Source organism: Myotis daubentonii, chromosome 14 (genome assembly GCF_963259705.1).
Source record: "Myotis daubentonii chromosome 14, mMyoDau2.1, whole genome shotgun sequence".
In the NCBI taxonomy this organism is placed as follows: Eukaryota; Metazoa; Chordata; class Mammalia; order Chiroptera; family Vespertilionidae; genus Myotis; species Myotis daubentonii.
In genome coordinates, this window is record NC_081853.1 from 32233347 (window position 1) to 32246186 (window position 12840).

General features: G+C 54.3%; 1 protein-coding gene across 1 annotated transcript in view; it reads left to right on the plus strand.

Annotated features, from left to right (window-relative positions):
* Positions 1 to 1845: 1845 nt before the first annotated feature.
* Positions 1846 to 12840, plus strand: part of KY (kyphoscoliosis peptidase) — a 38496-nt gene continuing 27501 nt past the window's right edge. The window contains exons 1-3 of the mRNA XM_059663876.1: positions 1846 to 2149; positions 5247 to 5309; positions 9268 to 9330. Coding sequence (XP_059519859.1) covers positions 2014 to 2149; positions 5247 to 5309; positions 9268 to 9330 — 262 coding nt within the window. The 5' untranslated portion in view covers positions 1846 to 2013. The remainder of the gene's footprint in view (positions 2150 to 5246; positions 5310 to 9267; positions 9331 to 12840) is intronic.

Here is a 12840-nt window from a genome sequence, read left to right on the forward strand (position 1 = left end):
GGACATTCCCCTACAACATAGAATTACCTGGTCCCCAAATGTCCATGTGCCACAGAGGCAAAGCCCTGCTCAGCATCCCCTCCAGAGCAGCTCTGTGAAGGCCATCATGGGGAGCTAGATCCTAAGTGAGACCTTCTGAAGCAGGGGAGTATGTGGGGGGGGGGGGTGGGAACACAAATTTCAGGTAAAGGGGCTTCAGGGTCCCTGCTCTCCCCACTCAGCCCCCCTCCTAGGAAAGGTGCTGCCTAGGAGCTTCTGTTGGGATCTGCACCCTCGAAGGAGGTGGGCCACACTGTCCCACATGAGATGGGGGTACACTGACATGAGAGAGCTGCCTGAGCAATCTCCAAGGCCCCAGGGGCTGTGCGTAATCCACAGATCTTACTTCCCCAGCCATCTGAAAAGCAGCAAAGCTCAGCCAGCCTCTCAGCCGTGTGCAGAGAAAACAGGACTCACTGCATGAGGAGACCTGCCTCAGGAGTCACCCACCTCCACTGGTCTTCAGCTCGGCTCTCTAGGACTCCAGTTCAACAGTGTCAGAAGCCAGTGACCTCTCTCCCCATCAGATGCCCAGTGGGAGAGGGGGCGGTGGTGATGCAATGAGGCAGCTGCCTTTGCAGGCAGCCAAAGTGTGAGCCACAGTCAGAGGGGAGAGATCTTCCGAGTCTGAGGGTACAGCTGGGTGACCCCCCGCTCCATCACTGACTTCTCTGTTTAAAGCCTGTCCCTTTCCTCACCCTTCAAATGAGGTAAGAATGACAGCTACCATTTGGAGACCATTTATTATGAGCCAGGCACCTCAGGTGCACGCCATTCTCACAGTGGCCCCATGAGAATGTGTATTATGCCTGTGATATGGATGAGAAAATCAAGGGGAGAGAGCTGGTCGAAGGTTGCACAGGCAATGAGTAGTGGAGCTGGGACTGGAACCCAGGCCTGCGCAGCGCAGTCTGCCTCGAAGGGGACCATGCTCCAAGGAAAAAGGAAAGACCTCCATATGCTCAGCATTTATTCATGGCAGACACTCAAATTAGGGGACTGGCTCTGGCGAGGCGGGCCCCCCCATGCCAAGGGCTACCAGAAAGATGCCGCTGTAAACACTCCTAGGACCTGGAGCCAAAGGCCCTGCTGCTGTTGCCTGGGCAGGCCAGGCCCGGCTAAAAATAGAAGGGCTCTCAGGTCCAGCTCCCTGACCACAGCAGGCAGGCTGCTCCCTGGGCCCAGCCTCCTCCTCCCCCCTCCCCACTTCCCCACCGGCAGGATCCAGGCTTCTAGAAGGAACTGAGATGTTAAGGTTTTCACTTCAGGCCAGAGAGAGGTATTGGGTGGATGCCCAGTGGGCATGTTCCAAGTTCTGGTAGGGCCATAATCGGGGCGGGGGGAAGAGGGAGCTTATGATCCCAAGACCCCATCCATTTCCTTCTTAGAGAGGGAGCTGTCTCCAAAACCCACACCAGGAAGGAGCTGGGCCAAGGCCAAAAGTTGGCCAATTTCTCCACACCTTGCCATGCAATCTGGAGCCCTGTTTTTCCTTCCTCTGAACTGACTCACTGTTGACAGCACTGTGCGATTCTGTATTTGCCATGGCTTTTGGAGAAGGTCTGCTTCAGGACCTCTTGGGGAACCCCCCAACCCGAGATGGCAGGAATGAGGTGCACCAGCCACACAGAAGACAGTCCTGGCGTCAGGGACAAGTGCTTACAGCGGCAGGCAGGGGCGCAGAGCGGGAGGCTCTGGGGCCAGTGGCCTCGGTGCAGGTCTGGGCTCAACTGGGGATTTCCTTTCAAAGGTGACTTAGCCCCGCTACATGAGGGGAGCGCCCTCCCGGGCGGGCCTAATGGCGTGTTTGGCAGAGTCAGCGAAACGCAGCGCGCAGCGGCTAGGTGGCGGGGGAGCGCCCTCTCCCGCGCCCTCGCCATCTCCCGCGCCGGGCAGCAGCGCGCACGGGGCCATTTGCAGCGCAGGCAGCCTTACGAGCGGCCGCGGCGCGCCGGCGGGGAGCGAGGTGGCACCATGGAGCTGAAGAAGGACAGCAACACCGTGTCCATCGACATGCTGCTGATCGTGCACTCGGAGAAACGGCGCGCCGCGCAGGGCACGCACTCGGACCGGCAGGCGGACCCGGGCGCGCTGCCGCAGCGCAGAGGAGGTAACGCGCGCCCGGCCGACCCCCAGAGGTCCTAGCACCTCGGCCTCTTCACCCCAGGGTCCGCCCGCCGTGGGGACGCCCCTCACGCCCCCAAATGAGCACAGCGACACGACCCTCTCCCCATGGCTGCCTGCGCCTCCAAGCTGTGGCTCTGGCGTCCCTTGGCAACGGGCAGCCCCGTGATTGCCCTGAGTTGACTCCTGTGCAGGCCTGCGGTGCTTCCGTCAACCCGGGCAGCCAGTTTCCTCCAACCACTCTCTGAAAGGTGCGGGTCAGGGTTGGAAGATGCCCGGGAAGAAGGGGCCCAGAGCCTCAGGCCTGAATCCTGGGTGGCCAGAGCCTGCTCCCCATTGCACATGCAGGGAGCAAGGATCCCAGGGAAATCTGGGTGCTGAGTCAGACTTGAAGATGGGAATCTCCCTTGGTGCCCTTGCACAACCTGCAGCCTCGGTTTCCCTTTCTTAAGCCCTCTCCCCCTCCTCCACAGAAGGCATAAGAGGTGTAAAGGGCACACAGACTTGGATAGGGTTAGGCTTGGAATCTGCTGTCCCCACCTTATCTACTAATTTTCCTTTTCTTCGGACTTTCTGGCCAAGTGTAGACGGGTAAAATAAAGTGATTGTTTATAAAGCGACTGTGGGAGGCAGGACCTGAGCCTCTGTATTCTCACAGCATGCAGGGGGCACAGACACATAATAATTATTAACGAAGCCCCTCCGATGCCTGGGAACCTCTGGGAGGAAGCCCCCGGGAACCCTGGCGGAGAGGTGTGCGCATGCACTGGGCTGCCTGTGCGCCAGTGCTTTGAGAGGGATGCCTGACAGTCGCGGCAAAATGGCTTCTGCCTCCCGCCTCCCCTCCAGCTCCAGAGCTCCTTGGAGTCTGCCCAGCTCTTCTGTCCTCAGAGCCCCCTTGCACATTGAACGTCCACCTTCCACCATCTGCGTTGAAGCAATGACACCTTGGATGGCTTTGCCCCCACCAGTCACACAGGCTGGAGCTGTCCCATAGCTCCTGGTGATCCCTTGGGGAGGCAAGCAGGGGGGCAGGGGGCATAGATTCTGGAGAGCTGAGAATGTTAACAGGTACTCCAGTCTCGGGAGCAATTTGGGGGCCAACAGTTGTTTGGGTGGGTTGGTTCTTTATTTCTCAGAGCTGCTCCTAGAAGAAGGGAAAATGCCCACCCGGGATATCTGCAATGAGGAACGGGCAGAGGCCGCCAGCTTTCCGATACCAGAAGGCCTCCCGCAGGGTGTGGCACAGCCAGAGGGCCCCCACGAGGCCCAGCTCTGGGCCAGCCCATGAGTCCCGAGCTCCTCTCCCACTCTGATCACGTCTCCTAAAGGCTCTGTCACTAGAAAGAAAGGGTGAAGCCCCAGAAGTGCAAGGATCAGGACTGCTCCGGAAGGTGTCAAACGCCTACCACCAACCCTGCAGGACTCCAGACCGGTGCGCTCCACACTCACGGCTGTGACTCAGGGAAAAAAGACCCTGCTTGTGAGCCCTTTCTGCTGATATGTTTTTCCAAATATTTTCCTAACAGATGTTTCTCCCAGACCCTATGTCAGTGGAGAGACCTGTGTCTCATATTCAGTCAGACAGTTCTGCACCGGAGCAGAGAAGAGGGGGCGTGCACAGCCTGCGAGGCCTGCTGGGCAGTGGTGTTGTCCAGGAGACCCCTGGCTAAGCCAGCTTGCAAGCCCATGCAACCTAAGGAGGAGAAATGCTGAGCAAGTCTAGCTTGTTCCAAGGCCTCCTGTTGGTGCACAGACCCAGAACTCACCCATGCCCAATTCCAGGAGTCTCCTCCCAGCTCCAGGTCCTCTGCTCTGCAAAGGATGGCCTGAGCTCAGATACTGTCACCATGCAGAGGACTGACTGAAGATGTGACTAAGGGCCTTTCAGCTGTGTCCTTGTGGCAAAAAATAGTCAGGGGGACAGGAGGCAAGGAGTGTGGCACCAGGAATTTGGGCTGTAAGGCCAACAGGTGCTCTCTCCTCTTTCCTCTAGGGCCCTAGCATTTTCCCAGCCATGACTTCCACTCTAAGGCTTAGAGCAGTGCCTCTCAAAACCATGCCTGGAGGCCCTGGAGTCCACTCGGGCATTCCTGTGGCTGTGGACAAGGTGGCCTAAAGCTGTTTTCACCAAGACTGAAGGAGCTTCAAAGTTTTAGATTTTATCCCCAAAGCTGATGTGACATATGCATTCCTCTCCAAAGGTGTGCTGCTGAGGTTTCCAGGCGGTAGGTCCCAGACACTGACTGTGCAGGGCTCTGCAGGAGGAGGGACTGGGGAGCCTTAGAGCGGTGGAAAGTGCTGGAGGACCAGGCTTGAGGCTGAACTTCCAGGAACAGCTTCATGAGCTGCTCTGGTGAGGAGACCTCCGCTGCCACCAAGGGTCCCTAGGTGCTCTTTTCGCACCAGGAACTTGATTTTATTGCAGCTGTTCCCACTGCCAGAACATATGCCAGTTCTGTGCCAGGAACTTGACCTTGCAGCCACCACTTCCAACTGTCACCGGAGGTAGAGAAAGCTTCCATTCTCTTTCCTGTTGCCTCACCAGGTCCCAAGATGGAATTGGACACAGGTGCCACTGACGGGCCAAGCCTAGGCCACACATGTCCATGCTCTAGCTGCAAGGGAGGCTGGGAGAGCAGGCTACTATCACTTTCAGTTTCCATAGGGATAGGCAATCTTTGTCCACTCCCATCCCACATCAAGACTCTAAAAGTGGGAGACTTACCACATACAGAAATAGGCAGGCAAAGTGGCAAATGTCTTTGGCAACAATCCTCCCATATTTATGCAGTGGAGATGTGGGAGTGAAAAATGGGCCTCTCTGTTGCGATGATTCTGATAACCAGCCCTTCCCCCATTGGAAACTACTGTTTTAATATTTTTTTAAATGTTTAAAATATGAATGGGTGCATTCATGCTCCTACGTGTATCTCAATCCTGGGCAGCCTCCCTCAGATCCTGGGAGAGCCACATTCCACCAGCCCCACGTTAATCCAGATGCGCACACAACTAGCACATCATTTGCTGGCCTGGGTCTCTGCACCACAGAGAGCCTCATGCCAGTCCTTGTTATTTCACAGGACTCCAAGGCGGCGGAAACGGAATACAGAAATGGCAGAAAATAGAAGGAAACGGCCTGTATGGTAAATTCTCCCTTTTCATTTATTTTTTTTCTCTTTAGTTTCTGGACTTCAACACGTTTTGAAATGACTGGACACATTGGGTCTCATTTGTTTGAAGACTGGCTCTAGTCACCTAACCACTCAGAAGTGGCTGCTTGTAACTCAGCCAGGCATCTGGGGCCACTGTGACCCTGGAAAGTTTTCCCTGGCATCAGGTCCCCTGATTTCCTGGAGGCTGGATGGGGGCAATGCCGTACGTTTTTGTACCCACGTGTTCACGGGTGTCATTTGGGATGTGAGGTAGGTGTGTTCCCATAGAGGTGGGGCTGCTCATGTCCTGCAGGGCATCCATCTTTGGAACTTTTTTCTGAATAGAGGGGACAGCGTCCTCCCTGGAGGCCTGGGAGATGCCAGTGGCTACCTGCTGGCCCGGGACCCAGACGACCATAAAATCTAAGAGAAGCCAGCTTCCAAAGCCTCCTCTCTCTGGTGCCAGGTGCCTGTCGCCCTGCAAGCCCCGGATCTGGGGATTCTATGCATTGGACCAGCTCTACTAAGCCCTATTCTGTACCCGTCAGAGATTCATTAGCCCAGCCTCCAGGAACAAACATCAGTGTAACTTCATTGGGGTGTGTGAGAATTCTAATAAGAGTCAGACCACCACTTGGAACTCCAATAGGGGGCTCAGTCAGACCCCAAAACAGATGACTGACTGATCAAATGCCAGTGAGAAGGAACCACCCTCTATGACCTTCCACCAATGGGGAAACAGAACCCCAAATGAACAAGACCAAACAGCTCTGCTTTGCCATCCTTCTGACAGTAACAAAAGGAAAGGATGAGGTTCTAAAAGTAAATTCACTCATTCATTTCCTCAGTAAAGGTCTACAGTGCTTACTCTGTGACAGATGGGATTCTAATTGTTGGGGATGAAACAGTAGACAATACAGTCAAGAACCCCTGCCCTCACGGGGCTACATTAAAATAATTGTAATCATAACGTCATTTATGAGTCTCAATGTCCTGGAGGTGAAGAGCGTGCCTTTGTCCTCTGCCCTGTGCATGGGGATGAATCATTCTCATGACATGCACTTCTAGAGACCACCCGCTGAGTCCCAGCTGATGGGCGTGCATGGGTGGGGTGGCTTCCTTAACCTTGCTGTGGGGCCATCCGATGGGAGATGCACCTGCTGCCACAGCTCTACTGAAGCAGACACCAAAGTTAACAAAACTATGCTGCAGGCTTGTGAGAATTAAGATAAAACTCAGACCTCCAGAGACCTGTTGGCCATAGAAACACATAGCCCATGCAGGCCTGTGTGCCGGGCCACTGTGCCCACGGGCAAGTGGGCAATCGGGCCGCAGTGGTTTGTTGCAGCCCTCTCACCTTGCCTGGGTTGTCTGAAATTCATCCTATGTCTTCTCTGGCATGTTATTACATCAGGAGAGCATTGAATTTTATTGAATTCATCCTCTTTTTACCATCTTTGGGGTTCCTGATTTGGGGGAAGTTTAGTGGGAAATACAACAAAACACAAAGGGACACGGTAACTTTTACAAGACTCTTCTAAAAGGTCTTAGCAGAATGTGTCATCCAAAAAAGAGGATGATTAAAGTAGTTCTTGCAAAAACTAAGAGTTTCAGGCACATGAAGGGCTGAAGAGACCTCGAACCCAGACCACTCCTCCAATATATGTAATTTAAAGTAAAATTTTATTTATTTTTTAAATGACACACTTGCATGCATGTGGAAGTTAAAGGTATGGCTTTTTTCTGTTTTCTGATGGTGAGATTCTGGGTACATATCTGCCTTGCTGGTGCGCAAGGCACCCAGCCCTGGTACCAGCAGGCCCTCCCGCCCAGCCCTGGGAACTGGATGGCATGCTCAGCTGAGAAGGAAACAGCTGATGGCTTGTGCTGGTGGAGTGTGCACGAATGTGGCTGAACCTGGGACTGATCCAGAAGGGCACATGTGCCCCCTTTTGCTGCTCTGTGCACTCCTTGGGCTGGGGTGTTGGCAGGGTGAGGGGAGCTTAGAGGGCTCCAAACTTTTCCAAGCAGCTGGTGTGTAGGGCCAAGCCACCCCCACCCCCCAGCTTGCCCAGCAACGGGCTTCCCCTGCTGTGATTGGCTGCTTTCCTTGGTCCTGGCTGAAGTCTGCCTAGCAGCACAGGGACTGACGCCCCACAGCTACAGGGAAACCAATTGTGCAGCCCTGACTATAAATACCCCACAACAGCTATGCCAGCTAATCGCCTCCTTGAGGATTCCCTTCCCAGATCCTGTTTCCTCCCTCGGCCAGCCGAAATACAGCCAGCTGTGCCCGTAGGAGGTGGCCTCCCTGTCCCCTAGCCTGAGTCTGGCCTGGAGCTGGCCCTCAGCTGATCAACCTATCATGGCCCGGGAGGCTCAGGGTCCTGGCTGACCTGCTTACAGAAGGCTGGAGCCAGCAGGGTTCTCCAGGGCAAGACGCTGCCAGGTGGATCGAAAGCCCCACCCAGCTCAGGGCCCCACCACCCACCACGACTGGCTTCTGCTTGGACCCAGGCGTGGGAGCTCTGAGCAGCAGATCTGGTTGGGTGCACGAGGGACACATCTGAATGGAACTTGGTCAGGCCAGTGCCCCAGAGTCAGGCTTGTTTCCAGACCCAGAAACTGGTCCCAGTGGCCACTTCCAGTGGCAGGCCTGACAGCCTTTCTGCAGACCAGTGGAGGCCAGGGGAGAAGATGGCTAGCCAAGGTGGTAGCAGTGGGTCTCATCAGGTATCATCACCGTCACCTCCCCAGCTGCCACAACCCTGGCCTTCCCAGCTCCTTCTCCCACTTCTCTGAAGCAGAAATTCAAGGGCAACCTCAGTAAGACCAGGCCACCTCAGCATCTGTAAAGGGAGAGATGTAGGAAAGGTGGTGCTTCCCCAAGAAGCCTGTGGGTTCCTCCTCATCGCCTATGGCAGGAGCGGGGCATCTCCTCTCTGACCCCACTAGACCCCGAGGACAGCTCTGTCCCGAGGACATAAACATTACTAGCACATGTAGAGCGCTTTCACATAGTGGGCACCTTGCAAATGTTTGTGCAGCTGAACCAAACTGCGAATCACCCCAACTCCTGGGCTGGAGTAAGAGGCAGGCTACCCCAGTCTTCTCAGAGGGAGGCAGGAGGTAGAGCTAGGAGCCCGGAGGCTTGGGGTCAGGCCCTAGGTCTGATGCTCCCTAGCTGCAGAGACTGGCAAAAGTTAACCAGTCCGAGCTGCTGGTCCCTCCGCTATAAAATCCGGACAGGAACCTCTCAGCCTGCTCTACTAAACCGTGGGAATGTCAGGCATCCCCATGCACTTTGAAGACTGTGCCCAGCGACACCAAAGTCTGAAGTCATGGTTACTTAACCCATGGAGGCATCCCCAGTTTCTTTTGAAGACTCTGTATTGGGTGGTGAGCACACAATACAACATATAGATGACATGTTATAGAATTGTGCACCGAGACCTATAAAATTCTATTAACCAATGTCACCCCAATAAATTCAATAAAAGTTTTTTTAAAGGAAAAGAATCGCATTAGTATCCTCAAAAAAGGCCAAAGAACTACATTCCCATAATAGTATAAAAATTTGGATATATATTTTTTGAAAACTATGAGGAACACTAAAAACCATGACTCCAATAGTCAAATGAAGCTAGTAGTAAAAGTACAAAAAAAAAAAAAAAAAGAATCTGTGTTGGCACCTGCTGGGAGGTGTGAAGGTGTGTGCACAGGGCTTCCAGTCATGTGCCTGTGCGTTCAGGTGTGTGACTGCTGATTCCCGCGTATGCATGCTGTGGGGCTGTGCAGGCGGGTGTGCCTGTGTTCAGGCCAGGCCTGGGATGACCTGGGCCCCCACCAGCCTGCCTTTCTTGCAGACACGCAGCTCCCCGCTCTGCCCGGGGAAAATTCCACTGTGGTCCCAGTGGTCACGGCAGGTTCCTCTGTCTTCCTTAAATAGGAAACCTGGCAGAGAAGCAGCATCCTCAGCAGACCCAGGTCATCACTTCCTACGACAACCAAGGTAAGGAATTCGCCACGTCATGACCCCTTCTCCAGCTCCTGTGTGCCAGAGACGGCGGCTGTGGAGCTCAGACTGGGGAGCAGGTCCGCTCTGTCCCATGGATGTTGGAGCCCCTTTTCCCTCTTCTTACATCCCATGGGAAGCAGTGAGAGGCTGCATGGTATCATGGGATCGAGAAATAGACCTTGGGCCACAGAACCCACTGGTATCATCATCATCACCCTCCTTGCCATCGCCGTAGCTGTCATTTACTGAGTGCTAACCTTGTGCCAGGCACCCTGCCAAGCCATTTACATGGTTGTTCTCATATAAATTAAGCTTCACAACAATCCTTTTTGATTGGTACTCCTACTATCCTCATTTTACAGGTGAGTAAACTGAGGCTTGGAAAGGTTGACATCTGTCCAAGATCAAATGGCCAGCAAGACTCAGAGCTGGGCAGTTGACCTGACTTCCCGCCAACCACCACCAAGTTCTGAGCTGTTAACCTTCAAAGCTCTGCTTTCACCACAGCCACCCCCCCCGCCCCCCCGCCACCAACCCCAACACCCATCTCCCCTGCTGGCTCATGTGGAGCAGGAGGGCTCCACCGCTGAGGCTGGAGGTGAGGCCAGGTTAGGGCCACCACCCCTGCCTCAGCTTTCTGCTCTGCATTAAAGACTCAAGGCCTCGGCCTGAGAGTTCCCATAGGCTCAGCTCTAAGAGTTCATCACCAGTGCTCTCAGCACCGTTGTCCTAACCAGTAAAGAGATTATCTAACGACATCAAGGGGGTAGTGGTGGCTCCCTGGAGGATTAGGGCCTCGGGGGACTGTCCCCTGAAACTTGTGCAGGAAGGACCTGGCCATGCGGGTTTCAGTACCCCTTTAGGCCAGAATTCCTGAGAATGCGGCTCCAGGACAGGACCCAGGGCCTCTTGGCGGGCCCACCACGAACTGCCACCTGCCCTGAGCACCGCAAGGACAAGCCTGGGCCTTACCGCTTCTCTGGACTGGCAGCACACAGCAGGCCACAGAACAAGAATAAGCAACACCTCACTAAAATGAGAATGGATTAGCGACCATTTGTCTTGCTTAGTTCTGGCCAAACCCCTTGATGGGGTCCTGGTGTTATCCCTGTTTGCACAGGAGAAAGTTGAGGCTGGGGATGCTGCCATCCCAGAGCCTGGCTCTAAGGTCAGATCTCTGCACTGCACTGCCTCCCCTGTGCCACAGGCAGACAGGGGTGGGCTGGTCACCAGAGCTGCACCTGGCACCCTGGTTCATGTGTGCCACTTGCATGCCACCTCCCAGCATTCAAGGCTTCCAGGGGGACAGGAAGAAGGGCAACCTTGTCCTCCTATGAGGATTGGAGCCCTCTGTAGACTGGTATGGATGGGCTGGGCAGGGTCCTGTGAGAGCCTGGGTCACAGAGAGAGGAGGGCTCCCCATCTTTAGGGGTGTAGCCAGGGTTCACACTGATACTGACCCATTCATTCCACAAAAAGCAGTTCCTGATGCAGGCACTGGGGATCCATCAGAGAAGGAAACGGACAGAGGCTCCTGTCCCCATGAAGCTGACACCCTAGTGAGAGAGACAGATGACCTAACGAAGGGACTCAGCTAAGGCTGGAGGGGAATTTAAAGCAGGAAGGAGAATAGGGGGTGGGTGTATGTGCACATGGGTGTGTATTAGCCTCCTATGGCTGCTGTAACATATTATCACAAAGTCAGTGACTTAATACACATTCACTCTCTTAAATCATTCCAGAGACCCCAAGTTTCAAATCCATCTCAAGAGCTAAAGTCCAAGTGTCGTCAGGCAGGTCATGGGGAGAACCTGTTCCTCCCCTCTTCAGCTTCTGGAGGCTGATGACACCCCTGGACTTGTAGCTGCATCGCTGTAACCGCTGCTTCCATTGTCACATTGCCTTTTCTCCGTATCAGTAGTTAAATCCCCCTCGGCCTCTGTTTTTGAGAATCCTGTGATTACACTGGGCCCACCCGCATACCCCTGGACAATCTTCCTAACCCGAGATCCTTCGGTTAATCACGTCTGCACAGTCCCCTTTGGTGTATAAGGTGACATTCAGAGGTTCCTGGAATTGGGACATGGATATCCTTAAGGGCTATTATGAAGCCTACCACAGGGGATGATTTAAAATAGAATAGTTGAAAAAAGACCTCCCTGAGAAGGTGACATTCAACTAAGGGAGGAGGTGAGGGAGCAAGCCATGCAGGTATCTGGGGAAGAGCTTCCAGCAGAGGAGCCCAGGTGTGAGGGCCTGGTGTGCTCAGGAAGTGGAGAGCAGGTCACCTTGTCTGAGGGGCGTGGGTCGGGTGGACACAGGGCAGACGCTGCAGGACCTGCGAGGCTACCCGCAGTATACTGGCTTCTAATCTGAGTGCCGTTGGAAGCCACTCGGTGTTAAACAGGAGAGCCGCCAAAGAGTAGAGAATAAACAGAAGTGGGCGAGGGTGGGTGCCAGAAGACCTGTAGATGGCAGCATGATGATCCAGGCAAGAGAGGCTTCCCCTGGGGTGGATTGGGGTGTAAGAGAAAGAGAGGAGTCAAGGTTTGGGAGCTGAGGGTGGAGATGGAGGAGCCGCAGGAGGCTACTTTTAGGGGAAGAACCTGAAGAATTCAGACTGGGCCTGGTTGAGGTTGGTGCCAACGCCAAGCAACCACATGCCTGCTATTTTGGATCGTAGTGACCAAGGACATCAGTATTCCATGTGCCACTCTCCTTCTCATCCACTGAGCCTTGAGCCTCATAAGCTCTGTTCTGGCAACCACATCAGCCCCCGTGCAACGTCCTCGGCAGCTCTTTCTGTGACAGTAACAGCAGGGCCCCAGGGGGACACTTGGTGTGGGCCAGTCAGTGACCTAAGCCCCTTTTGGGGGGTCACCTCATTTAACCCCACAACCACCTTCTGTGTAGGTTATCATTCCCATTTTACAGATGGAAAAACTGAGACCAGAGAGATTTTAGTAACTCGCCTGAAGTTACACACAGCTGGCACATGCCAGGCCTGGAAGTTAAACCCATGTCTGGGAGCTTCCAAAGCCAGTGGGCATAACTGCTCCACCACACGCCCCCTTCCATACAGGGCAGGGACCAATCTGGTGGGGATGATTGGGTGCAGCACCCCCTCCACTTTCCCGCCAAACAAGAAGTTCAAAATTTCAGTCCGCACTGTTCCTCAGAGTGGTCCAGCTTTCCCCCTCCTCCTCACCTTGTCATTCAGTGTAAGATTTGACACAATGGGTGACAAAAGATCATGGAAGGGGCTTCAGAAGATTAGTCTGTAACAGGTGTGAGGTTGAATGAGAAGAGCGTGCTTAATATCTCCCCTAACTTCAGGCCTCGACAGTGACTCTTGGAGTCAGCTTTCTGTTGAGGCGTTCGTCCTCCAGGTCCTCTGCCCTTATCCCCTTGCAGACCCCCTGCCTTCTTTGATCATGCCCGCACTGGCGTCACACCGCCCTGTTCCCAGATCTGGGACTGCCCTAGGGCGCTCCGCTCTGCAGA